General features: G+C 39.5%; 1 protein-coding gene across 2 annotated transcripts; it reads left to right on the top strand.

Annotated features, from left to right (window-relative positions):
* Positions 1-25151, top strand: atp6v1h (ATPase H+ transporting V1 subunit H). 2 transcript variants are annotated; one of them, XM_037084769.1, is made up of 14 exons: positions 1-150; positions 892-1044; positions 2592-2691; positions 3400-3489; positions 4169-4282; positions 5515-5619; positions 6732-6791; positions 7788-7885; positions 9174-9366; positions 12940-13118; positions 13508-13633; positions 14933-15034; positions 17698-17811; positions 24738-25151. In XM_037084769.1, the coding sequence occupies exons 2-14, from the start codon at positions 941-943 to the stop codon at positions 24805-24807; spliced, it is 1455 nt and encodes a 484-aa protein (XP_036940664.1). In that variant the 5' UTR covers positions 1-150; positions 892-940; the 3' UTR covers positions 24808-25151. The 2 variants fall into 2 exon arrangements, with proteins under 2 accessions (XP_036940664.1, XP_036940665.1); XM_037084770.1 differs by lacking the exon at positions 6732-6791.

Raw genomic sequence — 25151 nt, 5'->3', positions numbered from 1 at the left:
TAAGTGTACCCACGGTCGGAACTTATTGTCCCTCTTCTCTAAACTTCTGCTGGGTTCAGACAGTCGTTCATGTGACCGGCTGTCACATGATAGAGCGTGACGCCGTGTTGTAGTCTGTCAGCTGTTCGCACAGTAACTTACAGGATCTGGGTGAGTGGTTCAATACAGTTTCTACTCCGTCGTTCCTCATACGGTTCAAATACATGAAAACGTCCGAATTGTATGATTCGTCTGACTCTGTGAATGTAAATGTTATCACCTGTGGAGCTGCTGTCATTTTGACAGGACGACAGTAAGGATGTGAAGCTGTGTTAGCGCAGCTAGCTTAGGTTAGCAGTGGCTTATTTTGCTAGTTGTCGCTAGCTAACGCCGAGCTGACGGTGTTACCTGCGCCACCTTTAATGTTATAATTTCACAATATCATATGTATGTTTGGCAACAGCCTTAATACAGTGCCATAGTCATGCGTTGCCTTTTATTTCTTAGTAAGAGCCATCATGTCATGTCGTGACATTGGGCTAGCTAAGCTAGTTAGCATGACCTGCTGCTAGCGGTTTTACCTAGATACTGGTCTGCTTGTTAGCTTGCAGAATAAAGTCTGGGTTATACTTCACAAATTAGATACAGGGTTAGTATTTCGTGGAATTATTCGTGGCTTTAACCGTAAACTATTTGCAGCTCAAGAATTCCTGTTTCGCTGATAGGTTACCTCAAGGTAAAAGCTAACCTTAGCTAACTGTTGAGCCACATTTAACTGATTATTAGCATATTGTTTGCTATATTTTCTAAAATCCTATCTATAAATTGCAGCTTTCAGTAATTTAAAGATCACAAAACCAGACTAAAGCTTGCAACAGTGCCTCTGATGTTGACTCTGGTGTTTCCATTCAGGTGGATTTAGATTTTACCTGTACACATACTGTAGTAGATATAATAAAGGATGGATATCCGCGGGGCTGTGGACGCTGCAGTCCCCACCAACATCATTGCTGCAAAGGCAGCTGAGGTGCGGGCCAACCTGGTCAACTGGCAGTCCTACCTGCAGTAAGTACACATGCACAGATACACAACAATACATCATGTTAATAATCACTTAAGGGACACTTCAGTAGGTACACTTTCACAATTCAATGCAACAGCCCTGCCATGAGTATTGCGTTCACATAACTTAGGAAATGTCAGTATTTGTCGACACTTGATGTTTATTATTAAGGCTATAGTGGTGGAAATGTTGTCCTTTGCTGCATTATGTTGAAATGGTTTGTCCAACCACATTAACATACATTCCTCCATCTTCATCTGGAAGTCTTCTTCCAGTGATATTGAGAGGTTTTGGGGTTTCGCTTGGCCTCAGTTAAAATATACATTCTAAAAGCCACATATGTTGGTGATATGTTGTATTATCAAGTAGAGGGGAATTTGTCCCTTAAGTCCATACTGAAGTTGGAAAATGATCATTTAATCAGTCGGAATCAGATACAACATTAGTCTGAATCTTGTCTGGAGCTGGTCTCACTGGATGCATCTGAAGTGATTCCAAACGATATGGAAGAAATCACATTTGGCCGTAGATGTTTTTAATGTTGAGGAATGTTTTGACATTTTGTGACTAAGAAATGTGTTATTTGTCATTTCTCTGATTGTTATAACTTTTGATTTATGTCTACAATGATGCTGCTGCCAGACTTGACCAGTACTGTCTTGAAAATGAAATTTCAGATTGCGGTGGGAATTAATTCTTGGTTAAATGAAGGTTAAATAATAAAAAAAAAAAAATTCTTAAAGCCAGCAAGTCAAGCACTTAAGCTGTCGTTAAGTCAGTCTTTCTGAATACATCAGTGTAATAATTGAGGGCTGAGCGTAGTGTGCCAATCTAAAAGCTCCTTTAGTTCCTGTGTTGTGATTCATTGTCTTGAGTGATACTTCCTCTTTGAGCCTCTGTCTGAACGCAGCCGATCTGACCTATGAATCACATAATTTCTGATTCCTTGGTTAAATACCATATTCCTATTTTACTATAACTGCCTACCTCGATGCACCTCCTATTGTGTGTTTTGCTTTGACTAGAACATGTGGTATTTACAGGTTAATTGCCATGATAGTTCAAGCCACCCTTAGTAATTAGAAGCAGCATGCTAGTGACAAGGCAAGGGCCACTCTCTCGCTCTCTCCCTATCCCAGTGAGAGTGTCAGCGGCATGTTTGTATGATGTATGAATTGCACCATTGACAAAGACGGTGTTTTGAATGCCTCATGAATAATCAATAGGAACTATAACTCTTTATTAGTTGGTCTTGCTGTTGTTCAAATTCAGAAGTGTGTACATGAATTGCTTCAAGTGATCGTACACAAATTGTAATGTTAATGACGGTTCTCCGTCATCTTGGTAATTCACCTCTCATCCAAGAGGCTTCTTCAGTCCCAACTACCAACTCCCCTCCAATTAGTTAAAGCTGAGGAATCCTCTCAGGTGACAGGTAAAACACCTTCAAGAAACTGAAACACTTCTGGTTGCCTCTGATATAGCACGCAACTAAAGAAATTGTAGTAGCATTATTCTAATATGACTGTGTGAATGAATCATGTTGCAGGAGTCAGATGATCTCTGCTGAGGACTGTGAATTCATCAAGAAATTTGAGGTGGCCAACTCTGAGGAGAAACAGGTCATCCTGACCAACGAAGGACATCAGGTATTGAGTCCTTTATGTTATCTGTGCATTTTTGTGTCTTTGGCTATTGGTTCATATCACAAATGCTAGAGAAACTCTCCTTTAGATTTCTTTATAATTGTTTTCATTTTGATCTTAAGCTCACAACCTTAAAAACTAAGCAGACACACTTCTGGTTGCGTGAAGAAGTCTTTCAGATAAATATTGGCATTGCAGCAAAATACACAGGATTAAAGTGACTGTTTGTTCAAATGTTCAAACTCAGTAGAATACCTGGGAGCCTGTAGCTTGGGGGATTATACAAAGTATCATTTACCATACCATAAGAGTTGTACTGTACAATTCTTCTTCAGAAGACATCAGACCACCTGCAGTAGCAGGTGACATTTAAGAAACACCTTTTTAACTTGGACTTTCAGGTTCACATTTTTCTTTCTTCCTGTGCCCAGTACTAACATGCCCACCCTAGTGTGGCCTCTTGCATTGCTCTGCTGTGGCGCTATTATCGTTCCAAAACCACCTTTTATACTGTAACAATACTGATCGGTGTGGAATTCATTCCTGTAAAACCTCAATTCAGACACACCTTCTCACATTTTGCTGACAGTCTGTGGACTGTTTTTGGAGGCGCCAGACAGAATAAAGGCAAAGGCTGTTCACTCAATTTATTACATGCTGTGTCTTTGTGCTGTGGCTGACTTTGTATGTGTTTATTTTGTTTGTGTGCAGTGTGCGAAAACCTTTCTGAACCTGATGGCCCACATCTCCAAGGAGCAGACAGTCCAGTATATACTGACTCTGATTGATGACACTCTGCAGGTAAACAGACAGACCCACTGACTGTGGACAAATAGGACATGCATGTGTATATATTTATATATGACATTTTCGGAAGACAGCAGAAGCGTGGTGAGAGAACTTGAGATCTCTGGACTTTGTCATTTTAGTTTCACCAAGCAGGAGTTCTGATTTAGATTTTGATTGCACTCAAAGTCTTAGGCAGTGTCATGATTTCTAAAAGTTACACAAGGAAATAAGAAATAAACATCAATTAGATATTGAAGTTCTCCTTTGTGTTAGACTTTAGGCATGTCAATAATGATTATTGTTATTAAACAGGGAATTAAAGTTTAGATCTGGCAAATCTGGAAAAGGTGGTTGGTTTTATTTCACCTAAATTAAGCTCAGATTTATTTCCCTTTTTAACATAAATATGATCAAATGAATACAACAGCAGCTTTTTTAGATTTGTGAATATGAAGGTTAAACCTAAGTTATCTGTTGAATCGGACACAACATTCCTCTAAATCATCTGACACTTTTGTACAGTTTGACTACAGTTTGTACATCTTACTTTATTGTTAAACATGTTACAATAACTGCATCAGTATAAAGTTTTGTAAAGATGGCTTGTATTTCATGCAGTGCATCAGTTTCTTCCGCTGTGCAGCAAATAATTCTGAATCTGAGGACTCATCTAAGATTTAATGTGATTCAGGAGAACCATCAGCGTGTGAGCATCTTCTTTGACTATGCCAAAAAGACGAAGAACACCGCCTGGTCCTACTTCCTGCCAATGCTGAATCGTCAGGACCTTTTCACTGTCCACATGGTGAGTTAAGAGATGATGACACTCGCTTTGTGTTCAGAGTATCGAATAAATGCAGATGAAAGGCATATAACACCTCAAGTTGTCCCTGCAAATATAGACTAGTTACCACATGTCAAACCAATCTTGTAACCTAGGCAAACCTTTGCTGCCTATAAATGTTATCTATCATGAGTGCCATTGTCAGTCTGTAGAATAAACAAGGTGGACATGTGTGCACACTGGGGCTGGAACTATGTAAGGAAACATCTAGCACATGCTTAAAACCTGAGCACAGTGTAATATATTTAGTGGCTGATATGATATAATTCAGAGTAACCTCTCAAACCACATAGTGCACATATGAGGATGCAGGAGATGTTTTCTCCACAGATGAGATGCTGTGTTCCAGCCATGAATTTTTCACAGGTTCGACTCTGATTCTAATCATAGAAAGACATCAATAATTCCTCACAAAGCAACCTTCATCTTTTCCCACAAAAAAACAGGCAATTAATGTAATGATTTCTCCCTGCCAACCTTTACAAATTAAAAATGACCACCCAATGGCAAACCTAACAAGTAGTATGTTAGGACACCCACGGCTTGATTTTAAAATACCAGCCAGATGGCATCCAGCAGGTGGGCTAAATGTGACCCCAAGAGTGTGACACAGCACTTTAACTCAATCCAACTGTCATTCTCATTCTTCCTTTAAAATTAGAGCCTCGATATTTCTACACAAGCTCTACTGTCAAGGATGAAATTGGAGAACACAATTTGTTCCTGTCTCATCACAGGACCCAGGAGGCACTTCTCAAGCTGAAATTGTTCTGTAATTTCGGCGCTTCGATGAGGCTGTAGATCATGTTTTGTTCAGTACCTTTTTGTAGTATTTCCGAACAAGGTATTTTTAAATTGAGGCACAGGCTTTTGCAGCCTTCAACGTAATTTATTTTTCTTTATTTCTTTGTCTCACTGGAATTTAAACTAAAGATGCTGTAATACATCATGGGAGACGTGGCATATAGTCAGTGCTACAAATGGAAAAATGTTTTTCTTGCCTTTAAACAAAGCAGTAAATTAATCATTTTCAGTGTTTTTACTCATAATATTTATCTACTGTGTGTATTTCTTACACAGTTCACAGCAATAAGGAACAATTTTGTAAAAAATAATGATTGATGAATGCTATACAATGGCCTTGCTGTAAATTTGCTCAACAATCTGAGTTGAAAATATCCTTCTTCCATAAGGCGGCGAGGATCATTGCTAAGCTGGCTGCCTGGGGCCGTGATCTGATGGAGGGAAGCGATCTTAACTACTACTTCAACTGGATCAAAAGCCAACTCAGTTCACAGGTACGTCAATCAGCATTTGGTTTTGAAAGTATTTTATGATAGTATGAGTATTTATCTAAAGTGACTTTTGTCGTTTTACAGTGCCTTTTTAAAACTACAAAGTATGTAGTATGTCTGCTTTTATGTATATAACATCAGATAATGACAATACAGCGCAGTTAGAGGAAGTCATAAATCTGTGGGTAAACATATTGCCAAGTTTTGACAGTTCAAGAAAGGTGAACAGGACTTTATACTTTCCAAGGTGGTTTATTTTGAAGACAAATTGTGCTGTTCATTTGGCTGGAGTTTTTTGTCGATTTGAAATAAGCAGATAATGAATAAACAAGATGTCATGAACATGATAATGATGTGTGCTATAAGAAATCAAATTTCCTGTGTACATAATTGACCACATAATTGAGTTTTTAAAAATGACCCTTTCTGTTTCATTTTACTTCCTTGTGTCTTGGGTTATTCATTTCTTAGATATTAGGACAACATCTTCTGGAGATACTGGCTCCCTCCCTGTAATAATGAGTTTGATTTTTTTCCCCAAAGAGTCTAATTAACTTAAATGGCAAAGTAATTTCCACTTTCTGTCTTTCTTCATTTTTTGTAATTTGGGCTTACACTGAAAACCTTGTCTGAATGAATGTTGTGCATTTATTCATGCTGAGTTTGAGTAGACTTTTCAGGCCTTGAGATGGTCTGATGAAAGCTGCACTGAAGGTGCAGGCATCGCCTTGGCAGACATATGCACTATAGAGTGGGCTGATAAAAAAGACAATTATTGATTTCCTTTTTTGTGCATCGGCTTTGGCTACAGTATTCCCAAAATATCTGGAGGTTCAGGTAAAGCCAGCACCTCTGGAAAAAAAAAGCGTGATTATGTCTCTCTTTGCGCCTAACATTCTGTGTCTTTTCAAGTTTGTTCTTATACTATGACTGCTTCTTGAAATTATGTTTGATTGCATTTCTCTCCTTAACAGCCCATCAGTGAGCATCCACTGTCACTGAATTGTGGTCAAGATGACATAACACACTGTGTGTTCCAGTGCCACTGTAATTTCGCACTAAGTGATGGATTGTGAACAATTGTGCACTTGTTTCTTTTGTTTATCTCCCATTAGAACCTACATGGTACAGGTCCAGAATCAGGCTCAGGAGCAGGAACTATTTCCCCCAGTGAAGTGAGTATGAGTGAAGTGCATCAACGGTCACCATGGCGCTTCCAAAACAAAAAAAAATGATAACAACAACAACAACAACAACAAAAAAAAAAAAGCGGCAGGGTTTGTGCAAGCTGGTCAGCTGTCTCTGAACTTTCACATCTTTTCTTTCCCCTGTCTCTCCCATTCTGTTCTTGCCCTCCAGTTATTCATGAATAATTGCAGATTGTTGGAGACCTGAGTCTGTCAGAGCAATTCTCCATCTTGACAGCATGGAGTTTTAACTGTACATGTGGAAATTGCATGCCATCAGCCACTTCTTCTCAATGTTGGGAGTGCATGAGACACACAGCTTTTCCTGTACATTAGGATAACAAGTGAAATTGGGATAGCATTAGCACAGCAGCAGCTGCAGCAGCAGCGTCCTACTATCCCATACCTATTCAAGCATTAGCGTGATTATTCTGAGAAATGTGCTCAGTTTTCAGTTGACACGAGCGCTATCTCTCTAATAACTCAACATCATCTTTTCCTCTGCATTTTCAACCAGGTAACCTCTTCCACTCCTCTGCTCTTCTCTCGTCACTGCTGCCTGTTCTCTTTGCTGGACTTCTTTGCTTTTCTTCAACCTCTTTTACCTAACAGATTAATGTGATCTATTTCTCCTCTCAGCTTCCTCCACTCTCTAATCTCAAATTGACATTGTTCTGCTCAGGTGTGATGGGACTCTTTTCCCTGCTATTGCTCTGCATTGTACTATTGGGTCTGTGATCTAGCATGTTGTTAATGTGTGTAATACTATAGACTGCATGTGCAACGCCTTAAGGTTTGATGGGTGACAGTATTGCAAGTTTTTGGACTGGCCTTCTTCCACGTGCTGTATCTGCTTGTCAACTACTCCATGTTTCAGAATCGCACTAATTGTACTTGACCCTCTAACATTTTGTTTGTTTTCCTGATTACACTCCTGTGGCTTCCGCTTCTGTTTGAGTAAATGTTTGCCTCTGTCCTTCGCAGAGCTCTCAATATGTCCAGTGTGTGGCTGGATGCCTTCAGCTGATGCTGAGGATCAATGAGTACAGGTTTGCGTGGGTGGAGGCTGATGGGGTCAACTGGTGAGTAATGACAGCATTGGCAGTAATGTTAATCAGTGAGTTAAATGTAAGCTTGATAATTCACTGACACAGTCTGGCTGACAATTAATTGAAATATTTTTGAAATCACAACATGGCTAAGTGCAATATACAAATCGCAAGAAGCTGCAACTTAATGATGAAGGTAAAATGTGCGCTATAATCTTGTTCTTCAGATGTAGGATGTTATAATTACCAAAAACACTAGTGGATAACCAAATTGGTTAATGCCAGCAGCTGTTTCATCATCATCATCACTCATTACCATAACCATTCAGAGTAAAATAAGTTAGAAACTCGAGGAGCACCCTGACATCCATCAACAGCAGCACTCCAAATTGCAAATTCTTAAAGAGCCAATTACTGATGGAATAAAAGACCTCTTGTCCTGTTAGTGTCATCTCTCGAGAAGTGAAACCTGATGGAGGCAAATTAACCTCACTTTGTAAAGGCTGCTGTCCTAGACTGTCTCTGCCAGGCTTGTAAGCTTTCAAAACTGTATTAAATCTTCAAAGGCCAGAATTTTCAGTGGCATTTTTAATTTTCTTTGTGTCACATTCTGAAGGAAATCTCCATCTGCCTAAAAAAGACATTCACTCCACACCATTTCAAAATTGATCTAAACCAAGGTAGTGCTCAGGATAAAAAGTTAAAAAAAACACTCCATAGATATGAAGGCACAATTATTTTGTTTTGCAATTCAATGTTAGTGGAAAGGCTCTTATGGTTCACTCACTTGGGGCGTAGATTACTTTATTTTATATTCTTCAGCTACATTTATAAAGAGGGTAGGTACCCCAAACAGTAAGTGAAAATGGAAGATGCAAAGAAAGAACAGAAGGCTCAATATTATATTATGGTACAAATTATCTATGATTTTCACAATCTCTCTACCATACTATTTATTTCTTTATACAACATTATAAAACTAGCCTTCCTGCTCAGTTTTGTTTAGAAAATTATAGCACATCCGTGAGCTTCACATCTCTGCACTTACCAGCTAATGTACGACAATGGGCAGCCTAGCTGCTGTCATTAGTACTCTGTATTTTGAGCAACTCTTCCCTTATCTAAAGACCATCTGAACATTTCAATCTCAGCCATCATCAGCAATAATGGATCATCAGCACGAAGGCAGACAGCTGTGAAAGCTCCACTATTAGTAAACAGATGGTAGATATATAGATGTGGGTCTTTTTTCCAGCACTTTGCATGTTTTTGTTCCCGTTTTTTGATTTCTATATATTTGTATTTATATTTTCTGTAACAGCATCACCGCGGTGCTGAGCAACAAGTGTGGCTTCCAGCTCCAGTACCAGATGATCTTCTGTGTGTGGCTGCTGGCCTTCAGTCCTCAGCTCTGTGAGCAGCTGAGGCGCTACAACGTCGTGCCAGCCTTGTCCGACATCCTCCAGGAGTCTGTCAAGGAGAAGGTCACTCGAATCATTCTGGCTGCCTTCAGGGTATGTCGAGAACTTGTCACGTTCCACGTTTCTTTAAAATACCACTTTTTGCCAAAAATGTTTTTAACCGACAGGTGAACTGCAGTTCCTTCCTGTCTTACGGACTGGCTGAGGGGCCTGCAAGATTTCTTTTTTATGTTTTACTTGTATTTGTGATTGACAGTTGACATTTACATCAGGTACATTTTATATTTTCAAATGCATAAACTGGAGGAAAAAGCAGTTGATTAAAGAGGTGCCATGAAAATGTATTCACTAGGACGTCATGATGAAATATTACGATTGAGTACATTTTTGGGGATAGGGGATTGGTTTCCTGTGTGTATCTGTATACAAGGTTATGTGTTCCCTCCGAGTTGCCATAAGGCAAGAGTTGCTTACCAGATCACAACTCTAGTCACAGACGCTTTTCACATTCACTTTTACCGCAACCTTCCACGTCCTTGCCAGGTGGGCGTCTGGTAGCAGGCATAGTTTTTGATGACTGTTAGCCACCGGTGATTGATTAGCCCAACCCTGTTTTCTTTTACATTCATTCAGGAATGGTTGAGCTAGATAAAATGTTACATAGAATATTACTATCTAGTTAAGAAAATAGATAACTCAAACGAACATAAGGCCCAGTGAGTAGCTTCTCAATCATAATCAAATAACTAGTGGTGCAATCAGTAAACCAAGTGTAAGACCAACAGGGATAGATGCAGAACAAATACCAAAATGTCTCCTCTGCTATTGCTGATTCAAAGTAATCACAGTGGACACACTGCCAACCCTAGAATTCAAAGTGAAGAGAAGTCATGGCTTGATAAAGTTTGGAAGCCACTGGTCTGAAGTCCTTTAGTGTTGGGCTAAACTTTGAGCTGTAAAATGTTTTTAAAATTGCTTGCAAAAGTTTGCAGGTCATTATTTCTGTGTATGTTACTAAATCTTGGACAGCACTTTGAACATTCACATTTAACTGTGCTGTCTACAATATCATAACCAGCAGGAACTCAAATCAGAACTCTAAAACAACAGATGAGGCATCTTATGAAACAAACAACCCCATAAAAGTTACATAAATATGATTTATGATCATGCTGACCCTTTCAGCTCCCTGCTGCCATTGCTCATAACATCTACTGAATATTTAATGCAGTCCTGCATTCTGGACTTGCGCTGTTGTTTTTGTGTTTATGCCAGGTAATGAATTCCCCATACTTGGCTCTGACAAAATTAAATTAACAGTGGATGTCCCATTTATCTTCATCCTGTAGAGCTCTTTCACTTGAGGAAGTTAGAGAGTCTGACAGGGCACCAACACAGGTCTGGAGCATTGAGAAATATATTGAAAATCTATGTGATAACTTCCACGTCTCCGATGGCTGATTCTTGTATTATAAAATAGTATAGAAGTGATTGCAGTTAACCTACAGTATGATTATATTTTTTGTTCTGACTAATAATCCTTACACAGTGCATTTGTGTAGTTGACAGCCTGCAGTACCTGGACACCTTCAGGACATCATAGCACAACACCAAACAACATATTCATGCAGGTGCTTGAATTATAGTCCAGAGAAAATATGGATTTTCAGATGAAAAGCCAACTTGTAATATTCTGGCTTTGTCTACCTCTGCACAGCCAGACAGCGACCTCGCTCAGAGGACAATGGTGCGGTGAATGGCATTGATTACATGATTGAAACATGAGCTCACACACCATTGGAGGAAAAGTAGCTGCAAACGGAAAGGTGTTTAAGGCTGCTTGTACTACTTTGTCAGCCAGTTTCCATCAGTATTTCACTGGTGTTGTGGCCTCAGTAAGTAAGCATCTGTGTTCCTTAAGGACTACATTCGTTGTGTCTTTTGTTTACTTTGAGAGCACATGAGATGAGAGTACGTTGTGCTGTGTAATGTTGGCCCCAATGGACTGCACAATTTCCCCTACAGCTCATTCATCACACCTCTCATGCTGGCAGAGCTTTCACAACAAGCGGTTGTGAATGCATCCATGAAAGAAAAGGGGGCGCAGTTTTTAATTGGTCGTAGAAGTTGTAGTTCAAGTGAGTGCTACATACAGCTAATTAAAAACAATGGTGGGCAGTGAAGGGAGACCCTGAAACGGTTTGACATTGTGTGGGTTTTCCCCAGAGTCGTTCAACTTGCCTTACAGTGATCATGTTTGACGTAGAGTGGAGAGAGCTACAAAAATATTGTTCCTCACCAACAAATGGAGAATTGTTTTGTCAAAACCCAAGGGCTCCTAACTGTGTCATGCTGATTTTGAGAAAGCTGCGTTAGATATTCCCTTTGAACAAATTAATTTCACCAAAAAAAAGATCCAGATTTTTCTCCATTTTGTTATTTTCCCAAACGTCCTAATTATGCAAACGATGATGTCACCATATGGGAATAGCAATGTGACATAAATTATCCAGACCATCTGGAAGTCCTTGAACACATCCTCAAAGGCAGCACTGCGGTGTTTGTGATGTGTTAACCTGAACCTCCTCCGGTGTTAAAAGTTGTTTCTTATTTTTGTGAATCATATTCAATTAGAAAAGACGGACATTTCTGTTAAGCAAGACTTTTCAAAGGCAAGCAGCTCTTAACATTTGTCAGTTATTGCTAATCAGCTGTAGTTATGCCCTCAGTGGTGGATGAAGGGGTTCAGAGTATGGAGTTGGTTTCCATTATCTCAGTTCCGCTGCTGGAGCCACTTATCTTTTGTGTGTGTGAAGCTTCGTCCAGAGTTTTTGATACAGAAATACATTTACCAGTCCTTGAACAGCTCTGCCTTCATTCACTTCACACCTTGCTTACTTCACCTTAAATTGAATCCTGGCTTAAGGTGTATTTTGAAATGTAACATCTTCCTTGAAAGAATTTTATTACGTAATAATTATAATCATAGTTGGGGTGGAGGATTTGGCTTAAACGCCAAGAATATGTTAAATGCTTATAATATGATAACTAAGTTTTTGGGAATTGAAAAACTGATTTGGATAAAATAATTAGACCAGAATGACTGTTTTTGCTTAAAAATCGCAAAAGTCAAGTGTTTTTTCGGTGGGGCCCTCATCAACTGGTTGGTGGATGGGTCGGGTCTGTTTGGCTAAGTTATGAGCTGCTATTCTTTTATACCACTATAGAGTATCGGAAAACATCCTGTCATTTGATGCCATATTTCAGTACCCAAGGAATTCATCTCATCCGTGTCAGTAAGTCAATACAATTAGCTAATCAGTGCCCCGGGCAGGACTAATGACGTTGTAGAGAGATGTTGCATTTACGTAGACGGAATATCTACTCACTATCACCCTTCATCGTAGTCTGCTCTTCTTTGTTTTGGTTTTTGTTTTTGTTTTTTGCATTTTAGTTTGCTCCCCTCTCAAACCGCCAGCAACAACAGTACTCCTCAAAGAGCAATATTTTTTCTTGTTCCGTTTCAGTCAACTGTTTCAAAACTAAATTAAATATGGAGTATACGCCATCATTCAGCATGCGTACGTGTGTTGTATCACATGCTGATATATTAGTGGGATTAATAATGTTAAACATCTGTTCTCTCACCCTTCTGTTGTCTGACAGAATCTTTTGGAGAAGGCAGCAGAGAGGGAGACAAAACAGGAGTATGCTTTGGCGATGATTCAGTGCAAAGTGCTGAAGCAACTGGAGAACCTCGAGCAGCAAAAATATGATGATGAGGACATCACAGAGGACATCAAGTTTCTGCTGGAGAGGCTGGGAGAGAGTGTGCAGGATCTCAGGTACACGGCAGACTTCAATTCATGAGTATCATTCAGTCACGTGTACATCAGCAAACCACTCATTTTCAGTAATGAGTAGTTCTATGCAGAGAGAAGAGAGTGAGGAAGCTGAATGTAATCATCTGTTATAATAAATGCTTGTGAAAAGTCTTTGAAAGACTTGAGAGTATTTCATGGCTGATCATGAATCAGGCAAATCTTTATGAAGTCAGTCAATTTTCTAAAGACACATTTCTGCTCAGTTTGAATTCTACAGTGATTACATACTTGAGCGACACTTCGCAGAGTACAAAAAAATTCCTTACGTTTAGCGACAAATGACAGTGGGGATCCTTGGACTGAAGCTCTGTACTTGTTGGAAAAGATTACTTTTTCTTTTATACACACAGCTCATTTGATGAGTACAGCTCTGAGCTGAAGTCTGGCCGCCTGGAGTGGAGTCCTGTACACAAGTCTGAGAAGTTCTGGCGCGAGAATGCTGTCCGCCTGAACGAGAAGAACTACGAGCTCCTCAAGTAAGATAAAGCAAGCACTGGCACGAGACGGTTTAGTTCTCTATCTCTATTCTTCTCTGACAGTGGCATTTAGTTAACAGCTAACAGTGCTGCTCACAGCAGATTGTGCAGCTACACAAAGGCAAACAATTTGATTTATCACAGTTACACAAAATGTTCCCACTAGAGAAATGATTCAATTAGGTGTGTGTGTTTTGAATTTAAAAGTGGCAGTTGAAATAAAGATGTGATTTGGTTCAGAAAGGTATTGTTAATGTTCATGTCAAGAGAAAAGGTGATACCCATTTCTAAACTGCTTTTGAACTAATGAAAACTGACTGAGTTCAAATTAATTTCAAAATAAGAATGTGGATGACGAGCATGCTGGTGTTAGCATGTAGCTACAGCTACACAGAACTGCTTGCGTGGCTGTAGACACTTCTGTCTTGTTTGTGCTTCGTGTGAGTGGCATATTAAAATAAGACATTGACATATTTGATATTGTTTTCCAAATGGAGAAATATGTAATATTTGTATCACATTAAACAGAAACCTGTTGACGCTGAAATGTTGAAAAATACAGGTTCACTCTGAAATTTCACTTCAAATCAGTATTTATTGTCACTTGTCACACACAGTATATAGAAAACACATCACATGCACTACATGCACTTTTTAAGATAGCTTCCAAATCAAGCACACACTTACCAGCATCATGTTCGATGATGGAACAGCCTCTTTATGTTGTTTGTCATTCTTGTCTCTGTGTGTGTGAGCCTAGTCTGCGGACTCTGGTCACAAAAGATAGAGCATCAATTTGTGTCTGTGTTCTTTGTAATTCTGGTCACACAGTCTGAGGCCTCCTGACATTCACTAAAAATCCTGATCTACCCATCTCATTGTCTCCGCACTGTCCTCTGTCCATAATCAGCTCAAACATCATCTTAGCTTAAATTACCCTCCTTTTTTATATGTCCCTCTCCTGGACTCTCACCCACGCCTTGTCTCAGTTTGAACCCTGAGGTGTCACTCTTTCAGTCGATACCTTGTGTCTCCTGTCCTTGGATTTGGATTTTAACATTTGGGTTTTATCTCTCTTTAGAGCTACATTAATTCCGGCTTTCAGGGAGATCTGTGCATCTCTACGTCCAACAAAAAATACCTAGCGAAAAAAATCTCAGTTAATCTATTAAGTTTTTGCAGTGAAGTCTTTCTCTAGAAGCATCTGAGAGATGTGGGATTTTCAGAGTGAATAAGGTGTGATGAAATCTGCCTTTTGATACATACAGGCTTCTCCTTTTGTTGGCCTTTCTTCAACAGAATCTTGACAAGGCTGTTGGAGGTGTCTGATGACCCTCAAGTCATAGCAGTGGCAGCTCATGACATTGGAGAATACGTGCGACACTACCCACGCGGCAAACGGTAAGGCATTCTTCTGTAAAAACATAAAACGAGAACATAATACAAAGCATCAAATCAAAGCATCGAGCCACTAGGTTTAGGATTTCTGACTCTGGTACCCCGCTGTGTTGCTATCTCAGGGTTATTATAAACCGCAATGCAGGAACTTGCTTCCACCCACTTAATGGGCAGCCGTATCAAAAGCACGACGGCAGCGGTGCATAAACACTACTTTAACACCCAGTCTGTTCCATCCCCACCGACTGTGACCTCCATCACTGTCCTCAGAAGCAGCTGTCCAGCTGAAAGGACAGCAGGAGGTCATACTGTATTCACCCAGCTGAATAACATCAGAAACTTTTTTTAAACAAGCTCACCAGAATCAGACGAAAATGAAACTTGTCAATTTGGTTTACAGATTCTGTGACTCTTTTTATTTCCTTGGCCTTCAGTAGCTAGTTGGGGAATTATCTCTTGTGAAACTGCTCCCCTGTTTGTCTATGAGATTTCCAGTCATTAAAGAAGTATAGGTGTTAATGAAGTTTACTTCAAATAAACAACAAGTGATTTGTGTGACTGAACAGCTGTCAGTAAAGATTATGCTTCACTAATTGGCCAGTGAAGAGAAAAAAATCTTAGCACCGAGTGTGAATTGAAAGCTCTGAGAAACCAGTAAATGACAGGGGCCAAAACCCTTTGATAACAACTGGCGAGAGAGACTGAAATAGCAGACAGAATGACAGAAAATGATTCAGGTAATAAAAAAACCCCCAAAAAGATAAGCAATTATCTCTGATTTTATTCCGTTGATGTTAAGTCATCTGTATTATATAAACCCCATGAATAATTTAAGTTACACAGCGCAGCTGGGTCCAAAACAATCCCAAAAACGAAAGCTACCATCTTGTTTTCTGTGACTTACCCAGCCCTATGTATTATTTGTGCAGCAGGTGTAGCCAATTAAAACATGTACATAGCCCGTGCGTTACAGTTTGACTATGTCTGCACGCATAAAATACACCGATGAATATGTCACCACTGTTCTCATTTAAATGCTTTGATATCAACAGGTTTTTGATAGAGGCTGTGTCCGATATCCGAGATATCAAAGTCTTTCATAATCCTAAGCATGCTTCTTTAGCTGAACCTTGCAAATTGTTGGCTAGGCACCACACAGGGCTGACCATCAACCGGGAGGAAGCCATGTATCGAAGACCGCAGTAAAAAATGGAATTGAGATGCATATCCTGAATGAGCTGCATACATTTCCAACGAATGCTCTTAAAACGTGAAAAATGTCAGTATATCCCGCAAATCTCGATTGGAAATATATTAGGAAGAAGAACAAATTCAGAATATCTGTTGCTGTTTACACAAATATTGTCATATAAGGAATAATAGTGAAATAATAATGTGCATGTAAACGTGGTCAGTGTGCACATCAGCTTGTTCCTGTTAAGGTCATCTATTTTCTAACGTGGGTCTAGAGTTGAGCTTTGGTGTGTAGAAAGCCTTTTCTGTTTTATCCCACAGTTCCTGTGTCTGATCAGCATCACTGAAATGTTAAATAACAGAAAAGTCAAAGCATATGAGACGCAGAAAAATGAGCTAACTGTGGCCTTTTGTATTTAAAACATTATTTAATGACACCTCATAAGAAATAACTGACCCATGTCACATTCAAAGGGGAAAATCATTCAACTTTGAATTTGAAGTCAGACAGAAGAACTGTCTGTGCCCCCACTGTAACAGTAGTTGGCCCCATTTGTTTATATCTGAACACACTGATTAGCCTGCGCACTCAAAGCTCACCACCTCTCCCCACAGTCCACAGGAAATAAGATAGATTGTTGTCTGTCTCCGTCAGATAGTGCTGAAGTTCAGGTTGCCTGTCTGCCTTAAATCTCATGAAGCTGCTACTTCTTATTTCTACATCGTTTCCATGTATTTTTTAGCTTTCCCTCGAAGTTCGTTATCCTGAACACACTGTGTGTGATTGAAAGAAGAATGATGGTTTTTCTTGTCTCTCATATTGATGTTATTACCCTGTAGTCAGGTCTCATGGTGGAATTGCCTCATTTCTACTCTTACAGTGCTAATGACGCCAGCGTTTCAGTGATTTCTGCAATTTCAGTGTGCTAGACAAATGGTTGAATATTATCTGTGACTATTGAGCTTAAAAACAGTTTACAGAAACCGCTGATACTGCGAATCAACAAGCCAAGGAGTCCATATTTGGTGACCTTGGTATGAGACCCAACAATTAACTATCTTTACTTATTCCACCTTTAATACAATTCACGTTATGACCAAAGAGATATCAATATGTCGGCCTTCAACAGATTTACCCAGCAAAAAGAAAAAAGGTAATAACCTAATGATTAAAAACCCATTATTAGACCCCACTAGGATCAATTTACCCACAGCATTTCCTGTATTTTCACCCACATTTCCTCTCTCCTCACACCATTTACTGTGTAATCACATGCGTTATGCGGGTGTTTTTCCTTTTCAGCGCATTATGTCCTTTTACAAGCCAGTCACCCTTCATAAGATACATGGAACATTTCAGACAGGCTGAATTTGATTATCTGATGCGTGACTACTGAATGACCTAAAAGATGAAAATGGGACCAGTTTTCTGTGCGTGTAAAGGTTTTTTCCCTCCTTTCTTCCCATTTCAGGGTTATTGAGCAGCTGGGTGGAAAACAGCTGGTGATGAATCATATGCACCACGAGGACCAGCTCGTCCGTTACAACGCCCTGCTGGCGGTGCAGAAGCTCATGGTCCACAATTGGTATGAACACATTTGTCTGTTTGATATGAACTACTTCTCACTCAGATGTTGTCATGAGGAAATCTATCCTTTAAGGTTAAAGTTGAAACTGACTTTCTGACATCAAACCACATCCCCTACATCTGCATACAAATGATTCTATGCCTTACACACCCTCACAGTATCAGCTGGAAATCATGTGACGTTGATGAGCTCTGTCTACTGATAAGAATTATAAATGAATAATTTGCTCCATCAAGTACAAAAAAACCAACAGAAGATTCTTAAAAATGTCATTTAAGCTCCATCTGTTCACGGCCACACGGTCCCGAAAAAGGTCTAATCAAACAAAACAGATGATGCCACCCGTGGGGGGGACCATGGCGAATTTTGAATTGTTTTGACTATTCAAAGAGAATATAAAAAGTAGAATATAAAAGACAAACATTATTTAGGATTCAGCTCTGACTGCTTGTGTTACGCTTACAAGGTTTTGCTCTTTGAGGCTTTAGATTTTTGCCATCACAGTATGTTCTTCACAAATCAAGGCACAGTGGACGGTCGGTCTGGATTCACAGCTGTTAATCTCTTGCTAGCAGATTTCACTGTTCCGCAAGTGCATGCACTGCTTTGTCAGTGCAGCTGCAGTTTAATGATTGCCTCTGTGCTTGCAACAGTTTGCTAACCATGCTAATACTTGTTATGAAAGCTGTTTTCCTCAAAGGAAAAGTTTGATATTATGACAAACAGGCTTATTTTCTTTCTTCTTGCCTTCACCTCAAGAGTTAAATTAGAAGATTTGGTACCATTTGCTTGCCAGTACCGAAAATATGAAGCTATATGCACTTAGCTTAGCTTAACACAAAGACTCAAAGCAAGCGAGAACGGTTACCTTGGCTTTGACTGAAGATAAAAATAATTCAAATATAGTTTGTTGAATCTGCTCCTACATGGTTTTACATGTTACATGTGCTGGACTGTTTCTTGGTTGAGGAGTAGTGACTTCCGGTCCCAGTATTTGTGTTAAGCTAAGCTTATCAGCTGCAGCTTCGCACTGATGTAAAAAGACAAGTAGTTGTCAATCATGAATCTCTTATTTAATTTAAATTGGAAAGGGACAACTTCCCTGTGGTATTACTGTTGGTGTTGCTGTGGCAAAGACGGCGCTAGCAACGTGGCTACTGCTAGCAGCCTAGCTTTCACCAGCCCCATTTCAACCTCCATCTATACAGAAGCGTTGATCAATACTTCAGCTTGAAGGTTAAGTACCACTCCTGGACCGAACACTCGACACACCTTTCGTCCTTGTGTGTGTTTTCTGTTCCATGGATTGCTTGGAAACAAAAATTCAACAAGCAACAAGTGAAAATGTGTTTGTTTTGCTGCCACTATCTAAAACACACTGTGCTCCCTGAGCAACTGTGGATGGGTGTATTGTGTTTAATACATTAGTGTTTTCTCATCTAAGTGACCTGTGTTCACTGAAGTGTGAAGGCAGAAGTTAATTTGCTCAGTGTGGCACAACAGCTTCTCCGTGTGTTCAGTAACTGAGAGGACAGAAAAGCATGTTCTCATTGTCAGTCCTACAAAAGAAAACAAGATGCATAGCCTAAGAGACGGAAAAAAGCTGATAACGGTTGCAGAAAGAGAGGGAGCTGACGCAGGGTTAACTACATCATTTGGAAGTCCTGGAAGTTTGCTCAAGCAGAGAAATGTCTTTATGAGTTAGATACTTGTTCCGATACTTCTTCTTATGTCTCCACAACACCATTTCGTGGTCAGAAGCATTATGGTTTGGGGTTGTCTGTTTTTCTTTCCCTATTATTGTGAGCACAACTCTTGGGAGAATGAAAGAAATGAAGAAAAAAGTATGCACATTTGGTACATCTTCCATTATTCTTGACAGCCACTCACATACACACTGCAATGCACATAGCTAAATTAAACTGAGAGATTGTATTGTGCAATTCCTCTGTATCCCCCTTAATTTACTCTGCTCCTCATCAAAAGTCTCAAAACATCCAAATATTATCCGCTCTGTCTCTCGTGCGTCCAAACACAGATACACACAACGCTGCAGCTTTCTTCCTACGACTTGCTTTGTGCTCCCCTCTGCTTGCCTGTATAATATTTTCCACTCCTTCGCCGATACTGCAGAAATGTCAAAAAACATGTAGTATTGATATCACTGCAAAAAACAGTCATCACCATGGGGAAATCTGTAGTCTCCTACCCAGGTGCCGCCCCTGGCCCAAAGCATAGGGAGTATTTCCAACCAGATAATCCCCCTGTTCTGTGCAGTATGTGCGAACAAGTAACTGTGGACAGTATCTTGATCTGATTCTGTGGATATTGTACAGAGTTCATACGTGAAAGGGGCATATAGCAGTTACCCACCACAGGGACATTGGTTTTGCTGATTTGGTTTTAAGGTCCTCAGTTCTCCTCTGTTAAAACAGTCTCTAGATGAAGACGGCGTGTCTCTAACCGGAAATTATTTGCTGGAATCAAGGTCTTCACCACACAGGCTATATAGTGAGTCTGAACAGAGATGGATGTAAACTTAAGCTTGACTGGTGTGCGGGGGCATATTGCAAGGCAGTAATTCAAGTTTGTTTTCTGTATAAATGTGATGAATATAAAACCGGAAGAAAGATATAGAGAGGTGGTTATAAATTAACATGAAGGTGAGGGAGCTGAAGAGAAGATGAAGTGCTAGAAATGAAATATGCCGGTTAGAAAAAAGAAACCTGAGTGCTGCATACAAATATCCTAATAGAAAAAGAAAAGCACGAATTAAACTTGCCTGTGAGTCATAGTCTCAGATGAGAACTGATGCAAAATTCAGCACATGCACTTTGTTCTCTAAACAAAGTTGATTTGATTTTATAAAGAAATGGTAGTTTAATCACTCACCGCTTCATAACCGAAGACGTTCATCTATTCTTGTGTTTTCTTTATCCTCTACTCCTTATAAGTCTCAGTACACCCACATTTTCCCCTCTAATAAACTCATCTACAGGTAATGACAACATACCATCACTTCTGCTGGTGTAGCTGCTCATTGATTCATTTGTTTTAGTTGAAAACACAAAAGCTGGAACATTATTCTTCATATTAGTTTCCTCTGTTTTGTGTCACAGGCTGCTTTTCCTCTAGTTTGTTTATTTCGACTGAACCTAAAATGTGATGGCAGCTTATGTTTCAAGGTTGTTTCATCACGTTGAACAGTGTACGCTGCTGACACTTGTTGCCTTTGAGAAAACAGAAAAATCTGACTGCTGCTGTTAGAGTGAGGGAAACCCTAAGGCTGGGGCTATAGATTTGAATTATTTTTTAAGGTATGTCTCTCTCTCTGCTGCAAATTGAAGTTATTGTCAAAGCACTGTCACCTTGAGTAGGTTGCCTCTCCATTGATTCCTTAAGAAGATCTCACTGAAGGGCGCTGGCTGTCATGACAACAGCACAGATGAATGTGTGAACTAAGAAAGTTCACTCTCTTGTTCTTGTGGCCTTCAGTGAGGTTTTTCTTTTTTAAAATTGCCATTCAGCTCCATATTGATGCTTTGCCATCAGCTATTAACAGTCACTTTGTTATAGTGCTGTACTGGCGTCAGTGTCCAGGTAGAGGAACAGTCCTTTCTACAGACGTTGATCATCACTACATCACATTTCATTCACCAGCCTGGTTTATAAGGTGCAGCAGAAAAAAACAAATGTCTGTTCAAGATCACTGTGTGCTCTTCTTCAAAAAGCCAGAGGGTGGAAAAAAAATGCAAGAATGGGAATTTGACCTTGGTGAGAATTTCAAGGCAGCATATGCTCATTAAAAGATAGTCCTTTCCTCAGTCCTGGTTTTACTGATACTGAAAGTGATGGATTACTGTTTATTTCCCAGGAAATGTTTGGTTTATATTGTTGTATTAGAGTTGACATTGCTAAAAAAAAAGGGGCGGTGCAAAATATGTTCAAATGCAAATGCAACTCTAGGTAACAACAAATTCACAGAAATGATAATCAGAAAAATCATATCTAATCACCACGCTACTTTGCTCTCATTCACCGTCCATATTAGACATATTACGAATATTTTGCTCTCATTAGCACTGACATCATGCTCAGGGTGGAAGGCTCAGTTGTCAAGTCTTAGTAATATTCACTGTGCACCTGGTATGAAATGGCCCATGAAAATCAAATAATCTGGAAGAAATTGTTGAATATTCACACTCTGCCAGTACTGAGTTTATTAGGCCGTTTTGGTGAAACATCTGAACATAAGAAGCCACTTTAAACTGCTTTCTGTCACAGGTTACAGACTACCACCTCACCTCCATGAAGGCACTGGCATTCATTTGTCAGAACATTTTTGAAAATGTACAACCGGCTTGAAAGTGCCATTATTCAAGTGCAGGGTTAGTGTCCTTTATCTTGAGGCGCCAGCTGCTGCCGGACATAAATGATAAGGTGATCCAACATTGTTACTTCGTCATGTAACAGCAGCAGCCTTTGAGTCTGACAAATGAATGTAATTTAATATAATGTTATCACAGCTCAAGACACAAGAACACCGACCTTCAGTGCTGCACTTTAGCAGACTGAAGTTTCTCCTTTTGTTTGATAGACTACGTTCAGTGATGCACATTTCTGAATAAACTGCAAGTTAATCACCCACACACACACACACATATGTAAAAGGGTCTTTTTAGATGGGTTTCATTACATAGACGATACCAGACATTTAAAGTAGTAAGACAAACCGTATCCTTTTATTCATCATGCATTCGTCTTATGATGGGCTCTCACTGGCTGGTGCTGTCTTCCCACACATTGTTTTCGGTTCCACGTCCCTCAGATTGGTGTTGAATCACTTTGTGTAATTTGTATTTTAATATAGTTCATTAGATTTATTTATATACCCTTTAATTTAAGTGTAGTTGATATCCTGCTGTGATTCACTTTCATGACTCATCTTGTTGTGTAGGTTTTATTTCATACAGCAGCTGTACGTACGTACATCAGAAGGCGCTCTGGCTGACTTTTATAACTCTGGCTCATGCTTCTAATTTTGCCATCTGCATTTACTTTTACTTTTTACTTTTTACCATTAGCAGTCAGACCAGCTAAAGGTTGTCAGTGACAACTTCAGAGAGGTGTGGAGATTTCATCTCCTCTTACTGGGATTTAGTTCTTATGGAAAGATGTATTTCTCTATTTTTGACAAATTGACTTCTAATCAGTGGAATCTCCAGCTGTAGACACTGACCTCTGTTCCTCATAGCATAGCAAACTTGACTTTATGTTGGTCAACGCTGAGATCAAATATTAAAAAGCAGCCTTGGATGCTTAGATGAGTGATGAGCAGAGTTTGTTATTTAAAGATTCAAAAATAGAGACAAGAGGAAAAGTACTTAAAAGATGAGTCAGCAAGGTTATTGAGCTGTTTTCAGTCACTCTTGCACATTACTACGTATGAACGGACTTCTGTGATTCATACTTTAATTAAAGTCAAATAAAAGCAGAGAGTTTCATCAGGAAGTTCTAACAGCTTTTTCGGTCTGCTGAGAAAAAAAAAATCTATCAGCACTCACTGGTCTGAGTGTTGGTTCAGAGAACATAATTTCCTCCATCAGATATTATTCGCCTTTTTGTTTTTTCAGTTTGTGAGAGGCATTTGATATTTCTGGTAGCAGTAAGGTGAGTGTCGTGATATAATATCTGAAAATGCTACTGCCGAGAAGAATCCTGAAAAAGAAAGTTTGACCTTTCAAAATAATGGTATTTTATTTCAGTGCTTAGACTGATATCATGTCCAGGTCAGGATAACAGGAAGAAGTCATTTAAAACTCGCACTTACACTGATATTAAAGAACCACATCTGCCACAGCAACCACCTGGATACGGTTTTGAAATCCATCTCATAGAATCAGAATCATTTGATATTTTGGAAATGCACTTTCTGCTCTCTTGCTGAGAATATTGATACAGTTGTCTGGTGAAAATACGCAGCATGTCATTTGTTTGCTCATAACGAGAACTAAAATGTCATGGTTGCCAAGAAATTACTGCTCCGACAGGGAATGGACAACAAAGAGCTGAATAAAGGACAGTCAGCAGCAATTTTTTAACCAACTGCATGGAAGAATTGAAAAAAAAAAATATATATCAAACATTCTGTGGTCCCAACTTCTCAATTGAGAGAATTTCATCATGAGCTGAAAATCTTCTGACAAAGCAAACACTTTGAAAATGTGACTCTGGGCTCAGAGAAAATTGTGACAAGCATGTGAGCAAATATTAGACCTGTTAATTAATCAAAAAAGTAAATTGATCCTTAGATGCAGTCCCAGTTTGACAGAAACCCCCCAGAAAAACCACAACACTTACACTTTACAATTCAGCGGAGGAGGTGCTGGTTTTTGGATTTAGGAACCCAATCGCCAGAATAAATATGTGCAATGTATGTTACCGCAAACCACGGATATGTTGAAACAACACATTTCTTTATATTGCAGCCCTTCGTTTCTTTAGGTTCAGTTTCATGTTGTGACAGCGCCGTGTTTATGACCCGGTTAGGTTTAGGTTTGAAACCCACTAGATAATGGTTAGGAAAACACCACGATTTGGCCTAAAATGGCGGTTTTGATCGCCAAAAAAAAAAAAAAAAAGATATCCAGTGGTGTCACTCTCACAGATGCTGCAGTGCAGTCCTGAACTGCGGTCACTGGCTTGGCAGCCGTCTCGTCTGTAAATGCACTGACATCTAGCGCATCCACATACGTACATGACTCAGAAGGTTGATTGTCAGCGTCTCTCAAAATGACATACATCACAGTCCCCAAAACAATCTGACCATTGATGCCAAACTTTCAAAATATTCTCTATACACAGTGAAGTGAATGGGGATGAAATTAAGTGTAATGTCTAATTTGGTGTCCTTTGTTTCACAGGGAGTATTTGGGAAGACAACTGCAGTCCACTGATCAGCAGCAAGCTCCGGCTGTGGCGGCTCGAAGCTGAAATGTTCCCGTGCATTTGTGTCTGTGTATCACTGCGTGGATGAGTGTGTACTGAGTGCACATTGGTCTTTGTCATTTTGATTATCAGCTGTAGATTTTTCCGTGACAACTTGGAAAAAAACCTAAACAGTGCTCCAGAAAAAGTGATCCTCGATGTAACTTGATTCGACCGTCGTGCTTGGTGTCGTGCCCCTCTCAGCTATGTGATGTGTGGTGATTGAAGTCGCAATTTATGTCTGTGATAATGTAAAAACAAAAAAAAAAAACAAACAAAAAAATGTGAGTTATTTAAGTCTTACCTGTAAAACATTGTATGTATTCCAATAAAGATGCTTATCTACGGTG

The sequence above is a fragment of the Acanthopagrus latus genome, chromosome 21, assembly GCF_904848185.1.
Source record: "Acanthopagrus latus isolate v.2019 chromosome 21, fAcaLat1.1, whole genome shotgun sequence".
NCBI classification, from domain to species: Eukaryota; Metazoa; Chordata; class Actinopteri; order Spariformes; family Sparidae; genus Acanthopagrus; species Acanthopagrus latus.
Note: the sequence above shows the minus strand (reverse complement) of the source record. Positions and strands in the feature narration are given on the sequence as shown.

Bases quoted from the DNA above. Each gene is read 5' to 3' on its own strand.
- atp6v1h (XM_037084769.1), top strand. From the start codon at position 941: ATGGATATCCGCGGGGCTGTGGACGCTGCAGTCCCCACCAACATCATT. The intron at 3,490-4,168 runs GTAAACAGACAG...AATGTGATTCAG, and splicing joins TGATTGATGACACTCTGCAG to GAGAACCATCAGCGTGTGAG. The intron at 7,886-9,173 runs GTGAGTAATGAC...TTTCTGTAACAG, and splicing joins GAGGCTGATGGGGTCAACTG to CATCACCGCGGTGCTGAGCA.